Source organism: Henckelia pumila, chromosome 1 (assembly GCF_033568475.1).
Source record: "Henckelia pumila isolate YLH828 chromosome 1, ASM3356847v2, whole genome shotgun sequence".
Lineage (NCBI taxonomy): Eukaryota > Viridiplantae > Streptophyta > Magnoliopsida > Lamiales > Gesneriaceae > Henckelia > Henckelia pumila.
The window spans coordinates 160,752,426-160,779,616 of NC_133120.1; the positions used below are offsets into that span (position 1 = coordinate 160,752,426).

Consider the following 27,191-nt stretch of genomic DNA (forward strand, 5'->3'; position numbering starts at 1 on the left):
ACCATTATGATTGATCATGTTGTCTAGGACGGAGTTTTGGATTCATAGACTAGTGTTAGAGGTATGTAATGTATTGATTGGGATGGCTAATGCATTATATACTCTTATATGTGAATTTTACTTGTCGTCTGATTATTATTAGGGGTGATCACGGTGCGGTTTCACGGTTTTTTAGAAGAAATTAAAATCGAATTGCCAATTGCGGTTCGGTTATATTTTTTTTTTCTTGCGGTTTTATATGTAAAATTGTTTTGGCGGTTTTTGGCAGTTTTTTGCGGTTGCGGCCGGTTTGCGGTTTTTTTATTAAGCCTCGGACCCTTCATATAGTCTTTCTATTTAAGCATGCAACCATAACAAATGAACATTTATTATAGTATTTCTTTCAAAAAAAAATTACAAATTCAGTTCGAAACATCTCATACATTTGTCACTTTCAAACTTTAATCACTAAATATGTGATCTTGCTCTAAAACTCCTTTATCTGCTCGAGAAAAAAATCAAAACCTCCAAATGTATAATTAATAAAAATATAAGCATAATTAAAGTAAAACAATAATGCCTATTGCCTAATAACAATAAATTTAAAAAATTTTACATATTGTTTTTCGTGTGCAAATAATGATTGCTATATGTTTAATTCTAGTAAATATAAAATATTTGCAAGATATTTCTTAATCCTCACGCTAAGTAAAACCTTAAATAAATAAAATTATATACCACGGTTCGGGGCGGTTCGGTTTTATCAAAATATTATAACCGAACCAACATGGCGGTGCGGTTCTTTGTTTTTTTTTTTAAATCGCGGTTATTTTGAGAAATGAGATACGGCGGTTCGGGGCGAACGGTTCGGGCGGTTTTTGAAAAAATTTGATCACCCCTAATTATTATACTTGTCATGATTTATATGTTGCATTGCATATCATGTTGATCCTAGCTACTATCCTTCAAGGTAGTCATATTAAATAGGGTCCCTCAACCCTCTTTGTTAGAGGATCGGTTATGGTGTGATACCAACTAGATCTACAGAGCAGCATGTCTGGTGACCAAGGACATTAAATGTTTAAGATCATAGACAGTGTATGAGACATCAACTGGATCTACGGAGTGTTGCGCACACACTTAGACACCAATAGATTGAGCATGAGATTCCAGATTTGATCTCTAATTACTCGAGCATACATGTTACGTGCATTAGCATATATATAGGTTTTCATACTCGTGGTTTACGTATAAAAAGATTAGTCTCTTACGTTCTTGTTTTTATTTTGGACACCTAATTCAAAGAGACAAAGTTTAGGTTGGACGGGCAGGAGGACAGAGTAGTGGCTAGGTGATACCAGCTATGTTCAGGAGGATGTTTTACCTTTTTATCAATTTTTTAAATGTTATTTTGTAACAATTTACTCGTACATACGTATAGCATAACCATATTTAAATCATTTAGAAATATTAATACATATCTATATGTAATATAAAAAGAAGACTTCACAGGAACTGACCTTTAAAATTTAGTTTTCATTTTATAAAAATTTCGGCAGAATTTTCACGTATATTGGACTGTCTCACACACAAACAACAATAATAACCACACCTTTCAATAGTAATAAAACAAGACATTCAGCCCCCAAGGAAGTATCCAAGTTGGTCGAGTATGTGAACTCTTGACCATATATCAGAAGTTCAATTCCCCCTACCAACACCTTCTTGGACTAGCCTGTCACATAGAGCTTTTCCTACAATAAAAATTCTTTCTTAAAACTCCCTAGGACCACCAAACATGGTCAAATCAAATGTTTAATTCTTATACTCAATTTATGCATTTATGTACTTCACTTATGCAATGTTTGTACTCAGTTATGGTACTTTGAATTATCCGCAAAATGATATCAGAGCCTTAGGTTAATTATTCAGACATAATATTATTCGTTAATTCATACTTTTCTTTGTTGAGGAGAAGATTTTTACAAAAGATGACTTCAAACGGAGGTTTGAATCAAGAGGATTGTATTCATATGAAATTCTATAAACAAGTTAATCTATTCACAATAGATTACTTACAACAGGTTGTGATTAATGCTCTCAATTTTGAAGGGATAAAGAAATATGATTTTTAACTCTTAATTTTTAGAGATTACCCCAGATTCCTCTAAACTCTTCGGAGATTTTAGAGAAATTCAAAAAATGGTACAATATTACAGCAATCAGCTGTATGAAATACCTCGGCAAATTAAAGAAATATTTAAGAAAAAAGAAGAAATTCTTGGAACTCTAAAGGATCTTCAAAATAAAATCATAAATCTAGAACACACTTCTGGTTCTAGAAAAGGAAATACAGGAGGAAGGTTATCACTCTAGTTTGATACTGAATCTTTGTTACATCAGAAAGGTAAAACCAAAATGGTTCAAAAACCTTTAACTGATGATGAAATGATGATTAATCTTATAAAATCAGTATCAGAGAAAAATACTATCTGAAGACTACTTTAAAAAGATTAAATTTCGAGGATCTACAAGATCTTGCGGATTCTTTTGTGAATCTCAAAGTAGTAGATCTAAAAATGAATTCCCCTGAGGGTGAACAACCCATAGGTAATCCCCCAAGATATGTGGTTAAAATAGAAGAACCACATAGTGAATTCCATGTTGGAGAAAATTCACATCCAGCAGGAACCAGATCAAGAAGGAGTAAGATACCACTACATCAAACTCCTTATGGATAAACTGTTTTAGACCCGATACATCCTTATGGGGTTATGTTAAACCTTGATGTTCTGGACTTCAAAAACAGAGAAGATCTCATAGATGATTGGACATCAGCTATGAGAATAGCAGCATGAACATTAGATCTCAATAAAGAAGGATTCATTAAACTTCTAGAAATGAGTCTAATGGGATCTGTCAAGATCGCTTGGGAGATGACTATGTCGGAAACTAAGGAATCAATCTTAGTAGGAGAATCCCTCAGCGAGATTGGAGGAAGAATGACAACCTTATTTAAAGCACAAATCATAGGGGTAGACTATTTCAATAATCAAGATATAGAGAAAAAGAAAAGATATACTCAAGCTCTGTATAGCCTCGAGTTACATGATATCTGTTTAGTTGATAAATACATTATGTTATTCACTAAATACAGATGAAATTCGGGAGTCGAGGAAAATATAGTTATTCAGCTATTTTTTGCAAAAATGTCAAGTCCCTGGAGAGAAATGCTGATTAAAGAATATGTTCCAGGTAATCTTGATACATTGGCAAGACGCGCCTCCTTTTTGAAAGAAAAATTAGCAGAATGGTGCCATATGGCAGCATTACAGAAGAACTATAAGAAAATAAGGGGTATAGATAAACGTACACCTTTATGTTGTAAAGAAAATAATCTTACAACGATCATTGAAAACAGATCACAGGGATTTAAAACGAAGAAATTCAGAAATAATCTCTATAATAAAAGAATGAAAAATTCTTGGAAACCAAGAACATTTTGGTCCAAACAAAAGGCCAGATCCTATAGATCGGTAGAAGAAGTGGACCTACAAGAACATCCCCAGCAACAGGCTCATTACAAAGCAGGGGAAGAACACCATCAAGAAGAACTTTCAGAAGAACTCATACAAGAGCAAATGAAAGTTTCAAGGATTGCAACTGCTGGACATGTGGAGCAAGATGACATATATCTAAAAATTGTCCAAAAAACAAGAAAAAGGAAGTTAAACTATTTGAAGCAACAACAGATATGGATGATGCGGTCTTCTTTCAAGATCTAGTCCAAGTATATCAATTTGAGGATATCCCCTTAGATGAAAGCATATACGAAGAAGAGATATTGTTTAGTCAAGAAGTTTCTGAGGATGAACCAGAATCAGAATCAGAGTAAGAGGAAGTGTTTTGGCATGAAACACATGAAAGTTTGGCTGGGTTCTTTAGTCAAACCACGATATCTCATAATATGGTCCAAAGGATTATGAGAGAAAATCCAGCATTACAGAAGTACCAAGGATTTTCGGCAGGACAAGTTGAAAGAGTATTAGGAAACCTAGGGCTAAGACAAAGAAGACATAATTTGATTTATAAGGTATCCAAAAGGGAAATGGCGATCCCTATGGAATTAACCAGTAATCAAATTGAGATGCAGTTAATTCTCTTTGAAGAAATTCGAGAGGAATTATAGAAATTAAAAGCAGAAGTAGCAAAGGCAATGTCTTGGATTCATATTGGAGCAATCCATATTATGATCAAAGCTACTTTTAAAGAGGGAATAGATTCACCCATATATATCGTAGTATGCGTTAAAAGAATGAGGAATATACAAGATGCGGTTCTATGAACTATCTCGGGAAATTTGTGTGCAGGAAAAATTGTGGGAGTTATTTATCCAAGAATAGCCTATAATTTAGCTGATAGAGATTTTAGTCGAGCCTTGACATTACATCAAAACTACAAGGAAAAAAATTAATGAAGGAAGGTAATAAAACATATTCTCTTACGTATCAAATTTCATATGCTCTTTCTAATACTCACCATTCTGAATTATTTATTAGAAATGAGTTCATTGAAATTCCAGAGATCTTTGGGAAAGTTTCTCAAGCAATATACCTGAAAAGGATCGAGTTTCCTTTAATTCAGGAAGCAGACATTCAAATTCAAGACAGACAGGTTCTATACAGAGACCTTAAAATAGAACCCCAAAGGTTATCTTTCCAAGGAGATCGAATGTCAAGTAGGAGATGAGACAAATCTCCTATTCAAGAAATTTCACCAGAAGAAAATGAGTTTTCTATAATAGGAAAACTTAAATCTCCAGAAGGATGGAAAGAAGTGAAAATAGTATTCGAAATTACAAGTCATCGGAACCAGTTCCCTTGTAACTCGATTTACTATTTGGAACAACAGGAAAAAGGAACTTACCAAGGAGTGATAAATATTGGAGAATTGAAAGTTCAAATCTGTGGAATTCCAGGAAAAGAAGTGGACCATCTCATTCTTGGCCTAGAGTTTCTGGAGGACCATAAACCATGGAAACGCCTTGAAAAAAGAATAGAGTTCATGACAAAAGAAAAGACTTGGAGGATTCAATAAGAATTCTACGAGATGGAAAACCAAGAGAATTGGATAAGGGACAATCCTTTAATCAGATTCGAAAACTCTGTTTACAAACAGAGGAAGAAGCAACTGTTGAAATTAGTAAGTCATGAACATGATTTACTAGAACGCATTGAAGAAGTAGAAAGAAGTAACCATACTCTACCTTCTGAGGCCTTAAGAAAACTAAAGGTGAATAGTCTTAATTGGATTACTGAGTTATAGCACAGTCTGTTAAAAATTGCGGGGCCATTTAGTAATCCCTTTAAAAAATGACAACAATTCATTTCTCCATATACATTCTGATAGGGATGTTGTATGAACAATATAAGACTGAATACTTTGCAGCTTATATTGACTCGGGAGCAGGAATTTGTACGACAAAAAGAGGAGTCTTCCCTGTAAAATGTGAAGAATAATTACCAAAAATTGCTGGACGAGATTTCTTTCGAAGAATTTTAATTCTTTGCAAAGGAATAAAACAAGCAGAGATCCTTATGGGAGGAGCAGGTCAAACATCTTGGTACAAGGTAAAGACACCACCAATCTATTTCCATGATACAGAGCTGATATCCTGTTAGGAAATAACTTCTTAAAAATGTTTAAAAAGTACACACAAGACAATGAGTTAAGAAGACTTATGATCACTACAATTTGTGATCATAAAATTATCGTTCAAAGACTCAAGGTTGCTTTTTTATCGACAATTGCCGATAATATTTTGCAGCCAGCGTGGTGATAAAGGAAAACTTTTTCACCCAAAAATGAAAGATCCAAGAAGGTTTGGAGAAACCATGTTGAAAATAACAACAGAACAAGAACTCCAAACAGAGGATATGGAGCTTCTCAAGGTAACTCTAAATCACAGAGATATAGAGTTAGAAAATAAGGTATCCCTTGAAGATGTCAAAAAGAGGCTCAAAGAAAGTTACAACGAGCATCCTTTGGCATGGTGGGATAGAAATCAAATCAAAGTCAGTCTTACTCTAAAGGAAGGCAAAGAGTATGAATTCGTCAGATATAAGCCTATTCCGATTTACATAACAGATCAAAGGGATATGAGAATGATTATCAAGGAACATTTGGACCTTTGTCTAATCAAAGAAGGAGTTTCACCATATAGAAGCCCAGGTTTTCTGGTCAGAAATCATGGTGAAATAAAAAGAGGAAAACCTAGGTTAGTTATTAACTACCAAGGTATTAATAAAATCCTGGAGTTTGATGGGTAATTCATACCGAGTAGAGAACACCTAATTAGATGTGTACAAAATGCAAGAGTGTTCTCAAAATTTGATTGTAAGTCTAGATTTTACCAAATTCGAATGGAAGAAGGCAGTAATAAATTCACAGTCTTCTCTACTCCACAAGGACACTATATTTGGAAAGTTATGCCTATGGGATTGGCTAATGCACCCCAGATATTTCAAAGAAAGATGGATAACCTTTTAAAGATTATTACAACTTTATATTTGTTTATATTGATGATATTCTTATAGCATCAAAAAACATAGACGAACACGTTAAACACTTACAAATTTTCTCTAAAATGTGTAAACAAGAGGGACTGGTCTTATCTGAAAAAAAAAAAAAAAAAAAGCAGTCATAGCAACAAGGAAAATTGAATTCCTTGGTATTGAGATTGATGAAACGGAAATAATTCTACAACCCCATATTGTGGAAAAGGTAAAGAATTTTCCAGATAAACTCAAAGACGTAAAACAACTCAAGAGTTTTCTTAGAGTAGTTAATTTTGCAGGGATGTTCATTAACAACCTAGAAATGTACAGAAAGGTGTTCAGTCCTTTGTTAAAAAAAGATGCTAGGTTTATATGGACCGATGACCATACTAAAGGGGTAAACCAATTAAAGGAGATATGTAAGAATCTCCCAAAAATGGCTATACCCGTAGATGAAGATGATCTGGTATTATTTACGGATTTCAGTGACGATTGGTGGGCAGCAGTCCTTACCAAAATCACTCCAGATGGAGAAATACCATGCACATATTGTAGCGGTCTTTTTTCAGAATCAGAGGCCATCAGATGGCATATCAACGAAAAGAAATTTTATGCAGTTAAAAGGGCTTTCGAAAAATGGCCATTATTTTTACTTGCTAAAAAATTCACGCTGAAGGTTGATAACACCCAAATAAAAGCTTTTCTAAAAAATAAGATTGAATCTAAACCTGAGAAAGCTAGGTTATTAAGATTGCAAGCATTATGTCAAAATTATATTTTTGATATTGTTATTATTACATCTCATGAAAATATTCTTGCAGATTTCTTAACAAGAGATGGAAGGCAGTGACGTGGATTTCATCATGAAAATGCAGAGGCATCTCAGGGAACATCTTGGGTTGCTTCAATCCGAATTCAACCAGTTAGCCATTAATGCTGAAATGGCCAGCAGGTTACAACAAGCTGATTGGATCAAAGTATCTAATCTAATTACATGATGTATGCAAGCTCAAACACAACTATGAGCTGCTATTCAAGGAGCAATCGTGAAGGCTATAGAGAAACCATTGGTTTCTCATAAACAAGATATGCTAAAACCATTGGTTTTATAAAAACAAGAAATAAAACCACCGGTTGTGAAACAAGATGTTGAATCCAAAACTCAAGAAATAAGTGTTAATCTATCATCAGCCTTTGATGATATAGATGAAGCAACAATTGATGAAGATAACTCATCAATTCAACCCTCCGCCTCTGGGGTAAAAGAGGAAGAGATCAATCTTAGGCCCAACACAGACAAGGGCAAATCTAAGATCGATACTAACCCAGCTATTATTTTTCCATTTCAGGTTTATCAACAGAGGTGGGAGAAATTAAGTACAAGAAGTGAAATTAACCCTAACACTTGCAGGGTTGATGTTGCAGGGATATATCCAAGAGTTTGGCTAAAAAACAATGTCAATCCTAAGGATGTAAAGCTCTGGTATGAATTTGGGGCTTTGGCCTCAGTTTATACAACGACACCAAGCTTCCCGGAGATATCACATTTACCAAAATGGATTCAGGAAGCAGTCCAAGAAATATGGGCAAATAACGACCATTTGTCCAGTGGAGATGTGCTTGAATTATATTTCTTTAGTGTATCTCCAGAACCAAGAGGGAAAGGATCACACGAGCCCTTTCATTTCATCAAGCTAAGGAGACCTGACATGAATAATCAAAGATTCATCAAGGATCCAATATCTGAAGAAATACCATTAGTGTCCACTTTTGGAGAAAATGAAATTTCAACCAGAAGGGCATGGGGTATTTGGATTTGTCTCACCGAGATGGACAAGGTCAAGTTTTCGTTCAAATTTTATCAGAATTCTGTGAACGGATCATTCTTGTTAAACACAATGACAGGAAAAACTACGGATTTTGCGGAAGAACTCTTTGAAAAGAAGAGAAACTTTTTGTGGAACAACAAGCTGCCAGGGAGTAAAGAGACTCGCCAAAAATTTTGTAACATGGCTCATATCGGAAGATGATCAGAGAACATTTGCCCAGAGTATCCAAACCAGAAGGAGCCAAAATTCGAAAAAAACTTCAGACCCCGAACGGATCGAAAAGATTTTTCCAAGACAAGCAAAGGTGGACAGGGACCACCAAAGATGAGTTTTTCCAGGGGACCACTGCAAAAGCAGAAGATGCCCCGACAATAATAAAGAAGGCATGTGAGGAGGATAGAGCCAAAAGAAAAAGATGGAATGTGACTTCTCCACCAAACGATGCCATCAATAATGGTATAACAGGACAAGGTGGATAACGGGTGACTCATCCACTAGCTAAAGATGCCATTAATAATGACATAGAAGGACAAGACAAAATAGCTGTAAGATTCTCTGAAGTTTCTCGGTGAAACGAGTGGAACCTCAGCTATAAATACAAGCGTTTAAGGAAGCTGAAGACATCGATCATTCCCTTCAGTTTTCTTACAAATAAATTGTTGTAATATTTCTCTTTCTATTGTATTAAATTTTCCTTTTATGTATTTCAAGAACAAAACTAATATGAGTAGCTAAACAAGTTGTCCTCTCCTCTTCAAATGAGTTGATTTATGTAATAATATTATGTCTGAATATTTTCTTTAAAGTCTCTCATTCTTTCATGCTCATATTTTATAATTAAATTTATATACCAATACGTCTTAAGGTAGAAAACAAATTAAGGCTGTGTTGAGTGTCGTTGAAGGAGCTTGTGCAGAAACCATATGTTGTGACTGTGTGGTTGGAGTGTGAGGAGCACTTCGTAAAACTCGGCAGGTATAACCCGACGACATTATGGTCAAAGAGGTATTTGAATTTAATTCATCTTACGGAAGCATGTTGGACCCTAATCCAAAATATATCGGCTGGAAACCTTGCGTAACCGATAGTTCGGCTTTGCCTGAACTGGTTTGATAGGTAAAACAATATCACGTACAAAGGATTAAATACTAAACACTTTTTAAGACTAATTTGGGGACCACTAGGGAGTTGAAACAAAGAAATTTGAGTGTAAGGAGTTAAAAAAAAGAAATGTTTGGGTTTGAGGATTTTAAAATAATTTGTCTTTATTTATACTCTAAATAGTGTTAATCACACTTCAAATTATATTTTTATTGTACTTGTTGATTAAATTATCCTTATTTATGACTTTTTAAATATATATAAAATCTTATTTGACCTTCCAAACTTATATTTTGTATTCATTATAAAAATTATTATATTTAAATCATTCATATTTTTATTCTAGATATAATCAAACAATAAAATTTTACAATTCACGTGCAAAAATATTTATATATTTTATGTTTTCACTCGAATTTTACAAAATATTATAACATCTTGGTTAAATCATATTAAATTTTAACTATTATCGAAATTTGTGTATAATTTGATTTGGTTATATTATGATTATATCGATTATTAATTTTAAGAATATATATTATCTTATTTCAATTCATTAAATATTTGAAAATTTGACCAGAAAATAAATTGAAGTTTCGGAAAGATATTTTTAATTTTTTTAAATGTATTTAATTTCCTTTATTTATTGAAAATATTTAATTAATTTTATTATTTATAAATAAATTATTCTAATCAGTATAATTTAAATTATTTTATTTTATTGGTTTTCAAATCAAGTGATTCCACAATATTATATAATTTATATTGAAATTAATATTACAACTTCACAATATATTTATAAAAAAATAAAAATAAATATTATATTCTACCTTTGAATATACTATATTATTATTAAAAAAATCATATTATTACTTTGATAAGCAAAGTATTCTGTCATATAAACTAATGTTAGTAAAATATATCAAAAAAATTTATAAATATATCAATATTAACAATTCATTTAAATTTTAATATTATTTCTATAATGTAAAAAAGTAAAAAAAAATCTCTAAATTCAGTCAGTAAGATGATAAATTATATTTGTTGGTGGTTTACTATATATTCTATTTTGAAGATTAGTTTTAAGATTTTTCAAAAATAATTGATTTTTTATTTATTTGTTTATTAATTATACAAAGAAATTAGTTTGTATTAGGTATTTTTTAAAATTTTAGAATCATTTGAAAACTTGCTAAACAATATGAAAGGATACTATTTTCAATATGTAAAATAAAAAATTAAAGTGGAGTGTGATTAATATATTTTGGAGTGTAAATAACACTCCCCTTAAAAATATTAAGAACATAAGCTCGGCTTTAAATTTTAATTGTTTTTTACTTTTTGTATTGGACATTTTATATGTGGCTTACACTTTGACTGACGGGCAACGAAGAAAACCATTTCACTTTCGTTCTTTCATTTCATTGTTTCATTTTAATTCATGGGTTACACTTTCATCTAAAAATTATACTGGGTCTAGACTCAATCATAAATATTCACTCCAAATATTTTTGAGTTTCAAAATTATTTAAGTATTATATATATTTAATTTAAGCAGATCCTGAATTCTACAAAAGCCCATAAGAGGTTAAAGCCCGTGAAACTCTCCGAATAACTATAAATAGTTCAAGTCACCTCATTATGGTACACACTTTATTTAGCACTATAACGCTATACTCTCGATTATTATTTTTTAAGTAATCACTGATTTGAACGTCGAAGTGCCTTCGACGGAAACCCTCCCGACTCCTTTGTCTTTGTTTTATGACGTCATTGAAAATCTCGACTAAAACGTACAATACTCCGAATTTTGCAAAAACAACCTATCGGATACAAATATTTTCCGGCTACATCATTCATCATTAATCCACGGACCACCCGACGGAAAATCTGCACCAACTACGAAATGTTTGTAATGGAAATAAAATAATTTTTTTTTATTTTAATTGCAATCAAATATTTTATTTCCATTACAATCAAACTCTCCAATTCTAATTTCGAAAATGTCATTTTAAGATTATGATTAGAATTTAGACCTGACAAAGTGTAAGATTTCTCCATAAAGTCGTATTGCTCGGACACGATTTTTTTGTCAGGCGTGTCAATTGGGTGAGATGCGTGAATTCAGGTATGATTGATGCAATGTATTACTTAAAAATCACTCGATCCGAGTTTAAAATAACCTGAAAATAATCAAGTCAAATCAAACTAACTCGAACCAATTCGATTTGATTTTGTATCTTTTTATTTTTAACAAAATAATTAAATCAAAAATCAAAACACACGATAATAATAGTGATATTTTAATTTAAACACACAATAATAAAATTTTGATTATATATAATTTAAATTTGAAAGTCTATTATTAGAAAATTTAAACTTTAAAGTTACTCACTACAAAAATAAAAAATTGTTGAAAAAAATCCAAATTTTACCAAATGAATATTAAATGATGAAATATATTCTATCAACGTACCATAATTTATTTTTTTTCAAATATACAATATATAAAAATATGGTTAATCTTTCTTATTTCTATATAAAATAATAATAATATAATTTTTTGATTCATCTTGGGTCAACATCAACCTCTGTTGACCCGAACCTGATCATTTTTGGGGTCATATTTCGGGTCAATCCGATCTGATCCGCCCCGAAAGCCTATCGCTCCAACCCGATATTTTTTTGATCGATTCGGGTTAGGTTTTTTTCAATTGCATACGATTTGAACGGATTTGAATCTACATTTATTTTTTAAAGAAATTAAATAGCCATGCTGACTCATGAGATAATCAAACTAATTAATTTTTTTTTACTAATTTTATTTCGAATATTATGAATATTTTTAATTTTTGTTATAAATTAAAATAAAAATAATTTGCCTATGCATGCTACAAGATAAAAAACTAATGTTGGTATTAATATTCCAATCTCTTCTTCTATGACCTAGAACTAGGTAGAGTATGGAACTGAACGACTTAATCCTAAATCTGGTTCTCTTATTCAAAAAAAAAAAAAAAATTCTGGTTTTGGGACCAAAGTTAGAAAATGTTCCAGTATCAATTTTGAAGAGTTGGTCTAACGCGATAAAATTTGAGTTCAAGATATCCCAATGAGTATTATGTATATTATTATTATACCAAGAGTTGATCTATGACCAATATTTTGTCATATTAACACTATCAATATTAATATTACTCATGTCGATGATTTGCAGATCATCTAAAGTCAAAATCCTAAGTTTGAGATGAGATCTTGAGTTCGAGATTCAATTATAATAATTTCTTCTATATATAACTAAAGAAAAAAATTAATATTAACTCATATATTGAGATACGAGCCTTTGGATTAATGATTGAAATTAAATATTACGTTAAGTGTAACATCTATGTATCCTCAAGCATCTATGTATCCTCATCAACCCGCAATAGTTTTATGTTAGAGAAAAAAACCTTAATAATTTACTTCATTAAAGATTTAATTAGTTGTGTATTTAAGGGTATTTAATATAATCTTTAGGATTAAATGAGAGTAAACCAACTTTTGAATGTCCGTTGCCTTTGTGATGCAAAGTTTCAGTTCATGAACGTCGAAAGACCACTAAGTTCCCACTATATTTCTCACCTTAAAAAAATAGATGAAGATCATTAATAAAGTATTGGATAATTTATTAATTTGTATTTCATGTATATATACATAATATCTCTTATGAGATAGTCTTATAGATATTTATTTGTTAGATATGTCGAAAAGAAGTCTATCTCACAAAATTAGTAAGTGATAACAGTAATTTCTTTTGCATTTACTTTGATAACAATAAGTCTATCTCCTGTGAGATGGTCTCATGGGTCAATTTGTGAGTCGAATCTCTTATTTGGGTCAACATAAAAAAATAATTATTTTTGTGTAGGTTTCTTATTAGACAGTCACGAGTGTATATCCGTGAGACGGACACACTTGAGCATATTTATAATAAAAAATAATAATTTTGACATAAAACATAATAATAGTTGTGTCGAATAGGATATTCGTCTCACAAAATTAATCTATGAAACGATAACTCATTTGCATTTATTTTTATAACAATAAATATACAAAAAATTATTTTTTTTGAGCAAGTCTCTTGTGAGACAGTCTCACGAATGTATAACCATTATACTAGCCAAGGGCGGAGCCACATTGAGCTCCACCTGGGCTATAGCCCGGGTAATCTTCATTTATTTTTTTATTTTTTGTATATTGAGTTTAGTTCAAATTTTTAATAGCCCGAACATCTAATTTCTAAAATGTTATAAGGATAGTATTCTGAATTCTGAACACACCAGCACTAACAGCAACAACATCAACAACAAGTCGAGGCGAAAGAATCTCTCTATTCACAAGACGAAATTGCCCGTTAACAATGCTTAAACGTTGGCGACAATCATCTCTAAGATACAACGACTTTATAATCGAGATATAGCAGCACAACAAATATCTCAATCTTCGACGAACGAAAATATGTGTCAACTTGACTTTTGTGAGATAGACGGAAGAATTTTCAGAGAAATCTGATTTATCACGTTATCAAATGTTACCGATTAAATTCTCTGCGTTATAACAGTCATAAATATATACTATGAGTCCAAAGAACATGTTTTATGGCTTAAGAATGCAACCCATGACAGAAAAAGCCCAGAAAGAGTCGTGACTTTCCTAAGGATGCAACCCATGATAGAAAAAGCCCAGAAACAGTCGTTACTTTTCGGATATGCAGATCGGGCGCACATATAAAATAATAATAAATATTATTTTAACTAAATTTGATCAAAAAAATAATAGGATCATATGACCTCGCATTGCCTCTGGCCGCGCGCGCGCGCGCAACGTGTTTGTTTATTGCATCGATTAGCGTCTTGCCCCTTTACAAAACATCCGGTGCCCTAAGGGTTCAATCCCATAATTCAAAATTGGATTATATAAGGTGAGCAATACATTGGAGTTGTACCAATGTTGGACAACTTTCCCTCCAATTTATTTCACCAAATTCAAATTTTTCAACACTTGGGACAAGCTTTGGAAAAAGTATTTCAAGCCCATTTCAAGCCATTTATTCCAACTGAAACGCCTAGTACTACTAAATGCGGAAATTTTTTTTTTTTTTTAATACTATATACATATACGCCCATACATATATGTATAAACATTAAAAATAATATTACAAATAATAACTCGCTTAATTAACAAAAATAAAAATAATAAACAGTTATTTGATAAAATCTTGAGTCATGCAATAGATAAAATAATGTCTATAGTGAAAATTTATAACTTATGTCTACTAAAATCATGAAAAATCAATAATTAATCATAACCACTGAAAACATAAAAATATCCTGAATATATAACTCGTGCATAAATAAAATCCTAGCGAGACGGTCACGGGGCCACTGCCATGCTCGCTCATACGTCCTCGCCACCGGTAGGAGCTACATCATACTCACCTGCACCATATAAGCGTAGTGAGCCTAAAGGCTCAACATGTCTAATCCTTTATAACAAGGGTTAAAATAATGCATCACGTAGATACTAATACATATACATGTACATGAGCATGCATGTAAACATTTTTCATAACATAAATGCTGAATCATAAATCATAAACATAACATAACAATCTTCAACATACATAACATAATTGAGCATGTCATAAACATAAAAACTGAGTATGGTCATATCCATAAATGTGACTAATAACTGTGCCAACTGATCAGTCTAAAGAACCATCGTACGTGGCGGTGGATAAATCCACCTCTATGCCGGTAGTAAACTACCTCTGTGCCAGTGGTAAAACCACTTCTATGCCGGTAGTAGAACTACCTCTGTGCCGGTGGTAAACCACCTCTGTGCTGTCACATCACTTCAATTTCCATAAAAATATTTTACATGCTCAATTCTTAATCATAAACACATCATAAAATATTTCATGTATGCATGCACTGAAAATTTGTCCGTAATATATATTTAATTTATTTTTCATAATAAATATACTTATACTAAAATATGAATTTCATGCATAAAATAATTAAATATATATTCCGGACTTATTTATTTTTTTTCCATAGATTGGTCCAGACTGCTGATCACTCATCTAGGCCCATTAATCTTAACTTAAAGCCCATAATTAATAAATAATTTTAAAAATTATAATTTTACTAAAATAAAATACTTAAATGTTATTGGGCTTAAATAAAAATATTTAGGCCCAATAACTAATTAATTCATAAAAATTCCTAGACTGACCCAATAAAATCACTGACTAGCCCAAAAATTCCGATGGGCCCACGGGCTCATAAAATTATTGGGTTAACTTAAAAATAATTTAAAAAGCCCAAATAAAATTATTTGGAAGCCCAAATAATTTTATTTCTAATTAAATGGCTCAAAAACCAATTAAAACATTAAACATTTTAAAATTAAAATACTCAAGCCCGGCCCACCTAGCCTGGACCCGGACCTACCTGACCCGACCCTAGACCCTACTGACCCGACCCAGACCACCCAGACCCGGCCCAGCCCCAGCCACTACCCAAACCCGAACCCCCTTCCCCTCTTCCTTTCGGCCGTGTGCAGCAGGCCTTCATGGCCTGCTGCCGGCCGGCTCCGGCCGCCCATGGCCGGAGCGCCGCCGCCCAGACGTAGCCCACGTCTAGGCGGTCCTTACCCACCATGGCTCAGCCCGAGCCATGGTCCCTAACCCAGAAGCCGATGGCTTCTTTCCCCAAGCCATGCAGTGTCACCCCCAACAACACCCATGCATCAGATCAACCCTAGCCCATTCCAGTCTAACCCAGCAGCCATGCTTGACTCGAAGGCACCCTAGGACACCCCTGGACCGAGCCCTAGCCTCTGGACCGAACCATGCAATTAAAAACGTGAGCCATGAGTGAACAAATCATCAACACACATCCAAAACCTTACCTACATGCATAAATCGAAAAGTTCATGATACAAATCTGAAATAAATCCATCATGCGTGCATAGTAGCGTATATGGTGTTCAAACGAAGGAATAGACATGTCTTTGATAATTATTTGACAACGATTGATGCGTTTACGGGACTCCGGGACGACGAACGAACCAAAAACCTTCAAAGGTGGAGCTTGGTTGGATCGGCTATGGGGGCTTGAAACCTACTGGAACGAGAGAATGGGAGTGAAGGGGATGGGTGAAGTCGGCTGATGGGTTTCCATTGGTAGGGTAGGTTTTAGGTTTTAAATAAATTAAATAAAATAAAAAAATAGGATATTAATTTAGGAATAAAATCATGTCTAATTAAATATTTAAAACCCTAAATAAATAATAATAATCTGATGGAAAAATATTAAATCCCGAAATATCAAATTAGAAAATTTTTAATTATTAATAAAAGTCCTTAAAATGACTTATTTTGGCCAAAAATCAATTTTTAAATTAATATATAATTAAATACTAAAATTTTCTTGACACAATACCTTAAAATAATATTTTAAGGCTCAAAAAAACTCATAAAATATTTTTGGCTAAATATTTTGGCATCTCGTCCGTCCACGGTCCCGTCTACGCAATCCACTCAATAAAATTCTTAAAAATCTAAAAATATAATAATTATGGGTTAAATGCTAAAAATAAATTTTAATCATGCATATAATTCACATAAATGTCATTTAACCCAAATATAAATTTTTAAATAATTAATTTCCCTAATTATGCATGCGAATTCACGTATTAAAATTTCCGGGTATTACACCAACAATTCATTCAATTTTTTTTTTCAACATAAAATAAAATGATTCGAACTCGACTCATAAAAAAAGAGGGCTAAGAAAATCAGCAAACAATTAAAACCTAAAGAAAAACTAGCGACAATTGGATCAAAAATAAATATGCATGAGTGAAAATTACAAAATAAGAATTCGAATCACACGCACATTGAATGTTATTTTGTTTATATTAAGTTTACTCCAGTTTTTTTTTTCCATTTTGTTTCGTTTATTCTTTGTGTTTCGTTTTGATATTCTCATTGTTATTGTTGTAAATTGGAGATTAATTATAGATTAGGATTTACATATGATTTTTGAATAGTAATAGAAAATTCATTTTAATTTTTAAAATATAAATTAACATTCCCTTGTTTTTTTTTTTTTTTTTAATATTGGAGTGAGGGTGTTTACAGGGTCTTGAACCCAAGACCTCTCCCAATTATGGGAAATTGGTGCCACAGGCGCACATCTAACAAGTCTTGGGCAAATTAATATTCCTTTGTATTTTTAGTTTGTATTGGTTAATATTTACATACTGATATTCTCATTCTCTTATATTAATATTTACTTTGATTCTAGCCTTATTTCAATATGTTTGTTTTTAATAGTTTAATGCCAAATCAAGGAGATAAATAAGGAAAACAATATTAAAGGATGATGAATATATAAAAAATTATATTGTCAAATGTTTTCAAATTTTACGAGTTTAAAAGGTTATTGAAGATCGTGTAAGTTATAAAATTTTGAAATTACCAATAATATGTATCTTTCAATTTTAAATAGCTATATATGTATTATTTTGTTTTTGGCAAAAAAAAAAAAAAAAGAATTCTAGCCGGGTTACAATTTTAATTGCTATGTATTATTTTGTTTTTGACAAAAAAAAAAATAAATTATAGCCCAGATAAAGTCAAAATCTTGGCTCCGCCATTGAGACTAAAAAACTCGGCTCATATTTATTAAAAAGTAATAATTTGGCATATAACATAATAATTTTTAATGTGTTGGGTCAAATAGAAGATACGTTTCACAAAATTGATCTATGAAATGGTTTTATAGGAGTTATTGTGTTGTTTTATATATATATATATATATAATATTACATTCTTATTGTAAATATTTATATGAATAAGATTGATCCATCTCACTGATAAAGATTTGTAAGATCGTCTCATTAGATAGATACTCTAATAAATAATATGCACTTGAATTGATAGATGACCACTCAACATAAACCGGTGGCCGGTGGGCATGCAATGAACTTTCTAAACGTTGAAACAATATATTAGATGTGGACATCATAAATGATCCATGCCTTACGCTATTGATGGAGGTTGGGGGTTGGAAAAAGCATCAAGTTTTGATTATGCTCGGTCTCATGTAATAAAACATGGGTCATTACCAAGGCCAACATCGGATTTACCAGTTGAGATCATTTTCCTCGGCTTAGGAAATTCCATATTTTTTCATATATATTTTTTAAATAAATATATAAGTTTATCAAAAAAGGTATAATATTTAATACCTCATCTATAATGAAATAGGAATCATTTTGTTCTATTTTTGTTTTTATGATAATAACAATCATAATCTTGTCCCTAAATAATAGAGTTACTCTCTTCAAGAACTTTGATCATTCTTTTAATCCACTTGCCTACAAATCTCCTCCAACAAAAAAAAAAAATCATATCTTTTTTCCTAATGATGATAAACTCGCAATCACTATCATTCGACATATAACGAGTAAACCGTAAACGTCCAAGCTAACGCAATAATTTATAGACCACGCTAGTTTGGTAAACCTTACTGGACAAATTATGTATTAGAAGCTCACCTGAGAAAGTGATGGGAGGAAGAATCGAACTCCACACCGTTCAAACGCTCACCAACTCAGACACTATGGGAAAAAAGAACTTCACATCTTTATCGGAAAAACTGCAATTTGGTCATGTATGTTTGTCACTTTCCGATTTCGTTTTTTTATGTTTTCATATTTCAGTTTTAGTTCTGCATGCTCTGATTTTTGGCAATTTCAGTCTTTTTTCGAAAATACTTACGTGACACTATACACGTCAGCTCCACATTAGCACTGCATTGATGCGACATTAGCGCCACATCAAACAAATAACTAAAATTGCCAAAAAAAAATAAAGATAGTGAACTAAAACTGAAATTTAAAAATATAAAAGATCGAAATCGCAAAATGACAAACTTAGGTGAAAAAAAACAATTTTCCCTAGCTATCTTTATTACATAAAACAAGCATGATGAACCTAACATCTCATTCAAGCGTGACTTCTTGGGAGGCCCAAGCATCTTGATCTTGCCTGCAAATTAGGCAAAACCAACTAACACATCGGTAATATTCGGCCATCTTGTCCTTGTGTCGATAGTGCATTTGTGGTGCCATGCAAAAGGCAACTGGAATTGAACCGTATAAACAATTTCTGGATACATCGACGCAAGTTGTTGTAGAGTGGGGACATTAAATTTTATAGTTTACTTTTAGGCATCAAAATTGTTGATAAGAACTCAAATGACGTTTCACCATCAAACTTGTGCAAGATCAAGTGTAGACAAGTAGCGTGTGCATGAAATGAATTAAAATGATTCTAATTAATATTTTCTCTTGATATAGATATATGATTAAAATGCTTCTTGATTTATTAAAAATCATAGCAAATGATAATAGTACAACTCTACTACAACACAAAATCTATTAAAACGATACGACGTATCAAACATGATACCACCTCAAAACTTAGAGTAATCGAATACACGATCTTAATCTCCAATAGAAAATATAGAATCAGCTATTTGCTACGTGCCGAAAGTTACAGTTAACAAGTGAGAACAAGCCAAATGATAGAATTATTATTATTTTTCAAAAACCGTATGCAATATGAACATCACGTTTTCTTTTTTTTTTTTGAAAGAGAACATCACGTTTTCAGTTGCTCTATAACTATATTCTCCCGCCATGAAAGCTTCTAGACACCAAGACTTGACCTATGATCAAGTTCTTTAGCGTGGGGCATCCCGCAATTGGGAAAAGAGAAAAAATAGATCCCCACTTTTTATTGGGAATAAAGGAAAGGGTCAATTCAAGAAACCATTCTTGCTGTTCTTAATATCTTTGTTGGTGATGTACATTCCTTCATTTTGAACTCAAATGGAAGTCACTTTCGTTTGAAGATGAGAATTCATTATCTGCAAGAACTACATCAACATTTTACACGTAAGGCTGGACAATGGACAACGAATCCGCTCCATTCCGCTATTGTGAATTGAGTAGAGATTTCTTCTTTGATCAAAATATAGTCAAATATTATGACAAGAACTTCTCAAAGTTTTAGAAATCTGTAGCATCAACTGGTAGAGAACTGCCTCTGTGGAGATAGAAACTCTTAGCCGTGACCATGTGCGCCGGACTACATAAACTGTAGGCAGACTCATAATCATGTTTCCTTTCAGAAATTGCTGATGAGAATGTTGTAGCATGCTTCATTGAGGCAAAAGATTCAAGCCTAAATTCACTGTTCTCGTCCCATGTATCGTTTTTATGTTCTTCTGGGTGAGAATCCAAACTCGGATTCTTGACCACAACCCCGATTTTCTCATCTCCAAGCTCCCTCAACTTTATCTCATACTTGGCCTTGAGCCATTTGAATTCCTGCTTACTCTCATTCCCATCAGATGCCTTCTCTTTGTCGATTCTTACATTTGATTCATCCTTGTTATTTTGCTCCGACGCTTCATGTTCATCTCCAAAGTTATAGGATAAATGGGATGTGTGTGGATTTTGCTCACCATCCGACTGGCTTGAACACACTGGGGCACCATCTGTAATACATTGCTCCAGCCCTTCAACTTGGTACGTAATCTCTTCAAAACGACCATGTATCGCTCCGCATCCGTGCTTAGAACATTGAAGAGCTTGCAGATTCTTTCCTGGTTTGTGGGATGATAAATAGCCAGCTTTAGCACCTTCTGACGCACAATTTTGACAGTAGTTACTACCACTTTTATGAATATTTTCTTCAAACACGGCACCCTTTTTCCAATCCGGTACCAACAAAATTATTTGGGCGTCAATCATATCCGCAATCTTGGTTACATCTTGATCTGTAATATCCAACTCAGAAACCATTTCAGCAGCAACACTCGAAGCTGTATCCGTTTCAGTGTCAAAAGGGAAGTATATATTCCGGACACGACCTGCAAACACCAATTTGAAACTCATTTATTTCAGCATGTCATGATGAGAATTTTCCATATAAATGAATCTGAAACATATATACCTTCTTTATCAGCAATTCTGAGTTTCAAAAAGATAGTCCCATCTTCACTCCTTCTCCCCTTGACTTTAATGTCCACATTATCCAAATGATCATCTTCATGATTTGTGAATAAATCTATCTCATTGGCTTCATACTCAACCGAGTGACAATCCAAGTCGTTTTCGTGATCATAACAAAGATAGTTTGAGTAACCATTGGCTAAAGAACTGGTCGTGCTATGACGAGCACTCGTCATAGCACTCAAGAGGGGTTGCTTTAAAATCGAACCAATTTCATCATAATCTCTCTGATAATTCAACATCCTAAAATCATAAAAATAATCATCGGTTTGGAGAAAAGGGTCATTGAGAAGTTCCCAGGCGGATAACCGGTCAGACACCGTCGCTAAACACTTTTCAACAAATCTTCGTACATCAAGATCCTTAACTTTGTAAAGGGCATCTGGTTTCTTCCCCTAAGATGAAGAACAACAAATCTTAAAATGAAAAAGAAAAATTGCTTAAGTTATAGATTGACAGGAACAAATTTAGTCCAGATTCTTACAGAGATCACTCTCTTATAAATTTGAGCAGGATGAGTGCATTCACTATATGGATACTCAAAAGTCACCATTTCCAAAATGCACATTCCAAATGAATAGATATCCACTAATTCATTATATTCCTCTTCATACACCTCCGGAGCCATGAACTCCGGTGTTCCTATAATCAATCAACAACCGAAATCCGATGCTATATCAAGCTTTTACGTAAATTCACAAAAAAGAATTTCAAGAAACTTCGAAAAATATCAGTCGTACCCACACACCGAGCAGCATGTGATTTCCGAAGGATTGCGGCTAATCCCAGATCACCAATCTTGACTTCACCTTGATTCCCATTAATAAAAATGTTGTCACATTTCAGATCTCTATGAATCACAGGAGGATCATGACTGTGGAGATAAAGAAGCCCTTGTAAAATCTGCCTACACCAATGTTTGATAGCTCTAGTATTCACCCTTTTATGCTTCAACCTGTATCTATTTCCGACGAACGAAAACCACACAAATTCGTATCAAAGATAAAGATTTTAAGATCCCAGATACACCAAATCCACAACAAATGGAGACTTACTGTCTGAGGGTACCAGACGTGAACATTTCTGTCACAAAATTGATGTTTCTATTGGTGGTATCAACCCAAGATGAGTAGAATTTCATAATATTGCTGTGTTTCAAAGTCTTGAGTAAATGGATCTCACAATACAGCCTCTCCAGATCTTCAGGGCTCTGTAGAAAATCGTAGAGCTTCACCTGGTTCCAAGCTACTTCAATCCCTTCATACTCATCAAAAGCTCTGTAACTGAAACAAAAAAGCAGAGAAATTGAACCCAAAAGTGAATAAATGAAATGTCATAATTATCAATAATTAGAAGGTCAAATCTTGGAGATACCCAATGTAGTTTATTAAACACATACACTGTTTTTGAAGCCCCTTTTCCAAGAATTTCATTGTACTGCAATCAGAAATCAAAACAAGAAACATGAAGCTAAATTTCAAGAAAAATAAAATACATATGTTAGTAAGAAATATAATCGGGAAGATAGAAAATACAGCCAAAAGAGGATACCCTTCCATATCTTCCAGTGGGATCAACTTCAACAAACTCAGAATTTTCTAAATCAAGATCAATAACACCGTTCATCCCTTAAATCAATAATAATCTATTTTCCTCGGGCCTGATTTTCTTTAACTCGAGAGACAGAAAGATGGAATCTTTCTTTCTGTAGCAATGATGCAAAAAAATTCAGCAAAAAGCAAGAGGAAATACAAGGAGTATGATTTGTGGGGGAAGAAGAGGCTTTGGAAAGTCCATAAAAAGGACAAAAATTATTTTCCCAACAACTTACAGATCACAACACCCATCACCCCCTCCGGTAAATCTTTCACTTAAATCCCATAAATATTTTTTTCGAAAAAAACAGTTTATATATATATATATATATATTAAAAAAACATTTTATTTTCTAGTTCCTTGGTTAAAGCGCGAATCTTGACAAAGCAAGCACCACTCTTTTTAGCCTACTTTTTATCTCATTACGAGCTGTAAAAATTAATATTAAACTAAACACATTGAAACACACGGGAGCTTCTATGATCAAAGGGTGAAATTCACCCGTGGATCTGGGCTGTTCATGGCCCGGGCCCCATGTCCAAGTAGGGGTGGGCAATCGGATCGGGTAGTTCGGGTTCCGACCCGACCCGAACTCGATCGAATACGAAAATCGGGTTGTTCGGTTTTTTAATCGGGTTCGGGTAGTAACCGAACCCGACTATTATTAAGTCGGTTCGGTTTTGGGTAGCAAACTGCTACCCGAATTACCCGATCGGGTACCCGACTATCCGATTTTTATTACTTTATTTAAAAATATAAAAATTAATTGGGCTATTGGTTTGGACTTTTATTATGAGGCCCATTATTTTAGTACAAAATATGCATGATTTGGTGAATGAGGGAAGGGACTGTGTCCTTATTCTTTCATGAGAGAAAGTTTGTATTTATTTTGATTATTTTTATTTTTTAAAAATTAATTTTTTTGTTTTTTTAAAAAAAATAGGTTACCCGAACCCGACTTAATCGGTTACCCGAAGAGTCGGGTACCCGATGTTATCAGTTCAGTTTCGGGTAGTATAAAATACTACCCGACTAATCGGGTACCCGACCCGAACTACCCGAAACCCGAACTACCCGACCCATGCCCACCCCTATGTCCAAGGGCCGAACCCCACACAATTTGCATCGGGTGAATTTTAGTCGATGTAGCATAGAATGGCACACAGATTGAGTCACTGTTTCATAATATATATATATATATATATATATATATATATATGGTATAATAGTCAAGATAGTCTCCTAAACTTGCTTGTTTAGTGATTTGATTTTGTAAGTATTCAATTTTCTTAAAAATTAATAAAAACTTAAAAAATTTATATAAATAAAAATATATATTTATCATAGTTTGAAAACTAAATAACTATATAAATATATTCAAAAAAATTATAAACTCTAATTTTAATAAATAATATTTATAATGAAGAAAAAAATTTCAAATAATCATGTATATATATAATAAATATTAAATTAAGGTTTTAAAATAAAAAAACTAATTTTTCAAACAAAAAACCGAAAAACTAATTTTTCGGTTTTTGACCAGTTCTGCTGGTTCAACTGTTAAAACGATTTATGAGAGTGTTTCGGATCAAATCAGTGATTGTTTCGGGTCGAACCGATTGAACCGATCGGTACAGTCCGTTTTTTAAAACATATAATTTAATTGTTGATGTCACAACAGATATATCATCATTTTTCAATGTCACTTGAACATTTTTAAGTGTCACATCAGCATTTTCTGATGCCACATCAACATTCTATGAAAAAAATGACTAAAAATCAATTATAACTTAACTTATAGGACCAAAAATCAAAATTAAATACTTACAGGACCAAAACACAAAATGAGCAAACTTACAAGGCTATTTTAACTATATTCCCTATATATATATATGTGTGTGGCTATATATATATTAACAAGATTGTTATGAGACAGACTCACGAGTATTTATTTATAAGATCGATGGACTGATTTATATATACATTTGACACTTTTTTATGATTGATATCAGATAAAAATCGGTTTCACGTAATTAAATTATGAGACAATTTTATGTGAGTTTTTTTATTATTATAAAAACTCATATATTATAATTTTTTTTTAAAAAAAAAGACAGGCAGGCCTGAAACAGCTTGCAAGAAGAGGGACCAACCAAGTATAAAGAAATGATTTAACCTTAAAAAAAAAAAAAATGATTTATCGTTTTTTTTTAATTATTAAATTATGTGGCATTTGGCAGTGGCACAAGTGCGTGTCAGTGGTTAGTACAAACTGTGGTACGTTGTTGGATAATTGGATTTAAGGAAATGTTATTTTGTTTTAAAAAAATCATAAATGATAAATAAATTTAATATAAAACTTAGTGCCTCTTTTTATCCCAAGAAAGTAATTGGATAATTTGTGAATTTTATTATTTATATCTTATTTTTTAATTATATTTGGCTTCATATTATGTAAAGGTAATAACTGAGCATTTACTAAAATAAATAGATGGGCAGTTCCTAAAAGATGGATTTTTTTAATGTAGCATATGCGCATGGTTCAATTATCTATCTACACAAGTCATAATATTAATGCTTATTATATCAGAGATTTAAAAAAGTATTTATTTTGAGTTAATTAAGTGTTTTTAAAAGCATTTCAAATTTATCCAAACACATTTGAAATAAAAAAACATTTTTTTTTAAAAAAAAACACTTTTTGTCTTTTGACTTCTTAAACCAAACGGACTCTTAATAAGATTTCTTCTTCAAAAACAATATTTGGGATAAATTTTTTACAATCAATAAAGTCTAATGTTTTGCTTCATAATTTAAATATATCTATCAACCTTTTATAAAATAAAGTTATAATAATTTGATTTGATTTTTTCCGAATACTATCTTATTTATTTGCTTGTCATTTAATTTTTAACTAAAGTTATACTTCTGTGTAGTAATGATAGTAAATTAGAAGTTAAGTTCGCAGAATAATTAGTAAAACGTGATTTAAACTTGAAAAGACGACTACGCTTTTAATTATTATCTTGTTAAAAATTGTGTTGAGTTTTCTAGCCATGCCTAGTGAGTAATTTTCAAATAAATTGATTGGATTTGATTTTTAAATCATTTTTAGATTTTACAAACTTTGAAAGAAGTATAGTTAAACGAAATGGTGCGCATGAATAGCCCTGGCAAAAAATACCGAAATGCCGTCATACCGCCTTTACCGTATCGAAAAAAAACCAAAAATATCGAAAATTTCGATATACCTTAAATTTCGGTACGGTATGATACCGTACCGAAATTTTCGGTATCGGTAATGGTATAAGATTTTCGAATTTTTGGTATTTCGGTATACCGAAAAAAAATCGATATACACGGTATCGGTATGATACCATGTATACCGATATTTTTTTAAAAAAAAAATAGTATAAAAAATCGGAAAACACGGTATCATACCGATACCGTACCGAATTTCGATATTCGGTTCGGTATCGATATAGATTTATGTCATACCGAAATTTCATGTCGATATACCGAAATTTTCGGTACGGTATCGATATCGGAAATTTCGGTATCGAAATTTCCGGTACGGTATACGGTATGCGGTATACCGTACCGAACCACCCCTACGCATGAATCACGCCATTTATGTGTAGCCTTAAAAAATATTGGTCCTCTTATTTCATTTTTTTTAAAAAAAAAAAACCAAATTGCATATGTATATGTTTGTTATGTGATCGCTTTTGCGACGTTTCAATTCAAAGATGCACATTTAAAACAAAAACAAAACAAAACAAAAGTCTCAAATTTCAATTATACCCATTGTTCCGTATGCTTGTTCCAAAATGAGAAAATGTAAAAAAGAAAGAGATTTTGTTGTGAAATGTCTCGGGTCGGAATCCTTCCGATGCTTAAAAAAAAGTAAAAAAAGGAGATTGTGTTGTAACTTGTAAGAAGTCCAAATTACATTCATGGGTATATATTTGTTTAAAAAAAAATTAAGAAG

The 27,191-nt window shown here is 32.4% G+C and overlaps 1 protein-coding gene across 2 annotated transcripts; it reads right to left on the minus strand.

Moving 5' to 3' along the window:
• Nucleotides 1–20,012: 20,012 nt before the first annotated feature.
• On the minus strand, nucleotides 20,013–23,439 carry LOC140876293 (probable serine/threonine-protein kinase WNK9). 2 transcript variants are annotated; one of them, XM_073280218.1, is made up of 7 exons: nucleotides 23,156–23,439; nucleotides 22,979–23,041; nucleotides 22,660–22,887; nucleotides 22,345–22,565; nucleotides 22,089–22,246; nucleotides 21,546–21,999; nucleotides 20,013–21,462 (listed from the first exon to the last, which is right to left on the minus strand). In XM_073280218.1, the coding sequence occupies exons 1-7, from the start codon at nucleotides 23,161–23,163 to the stop codon at nucleotides 20,597–20,599; spliced, it is 1,998 nt and encodes a 665-aa protein (XP_073136319.1). In that variant the 5' UTR covers nucleotides 23,164–23,439; the 3' UTR covers nucleotides 20,013–20,596. The 2 variants fall into 2 exon arrangements, with proteins under 2 accessions (XP_073136319.1, XP_073136318.1); XM_073280217.1 differs by having other exon boundaries at nucleotides 20,014–21,462; nucleotides 23,004–23,041.
• Between the last annotated feature and the right edge of the window lie 3,752 nt (nucleotides 23,440–27,191).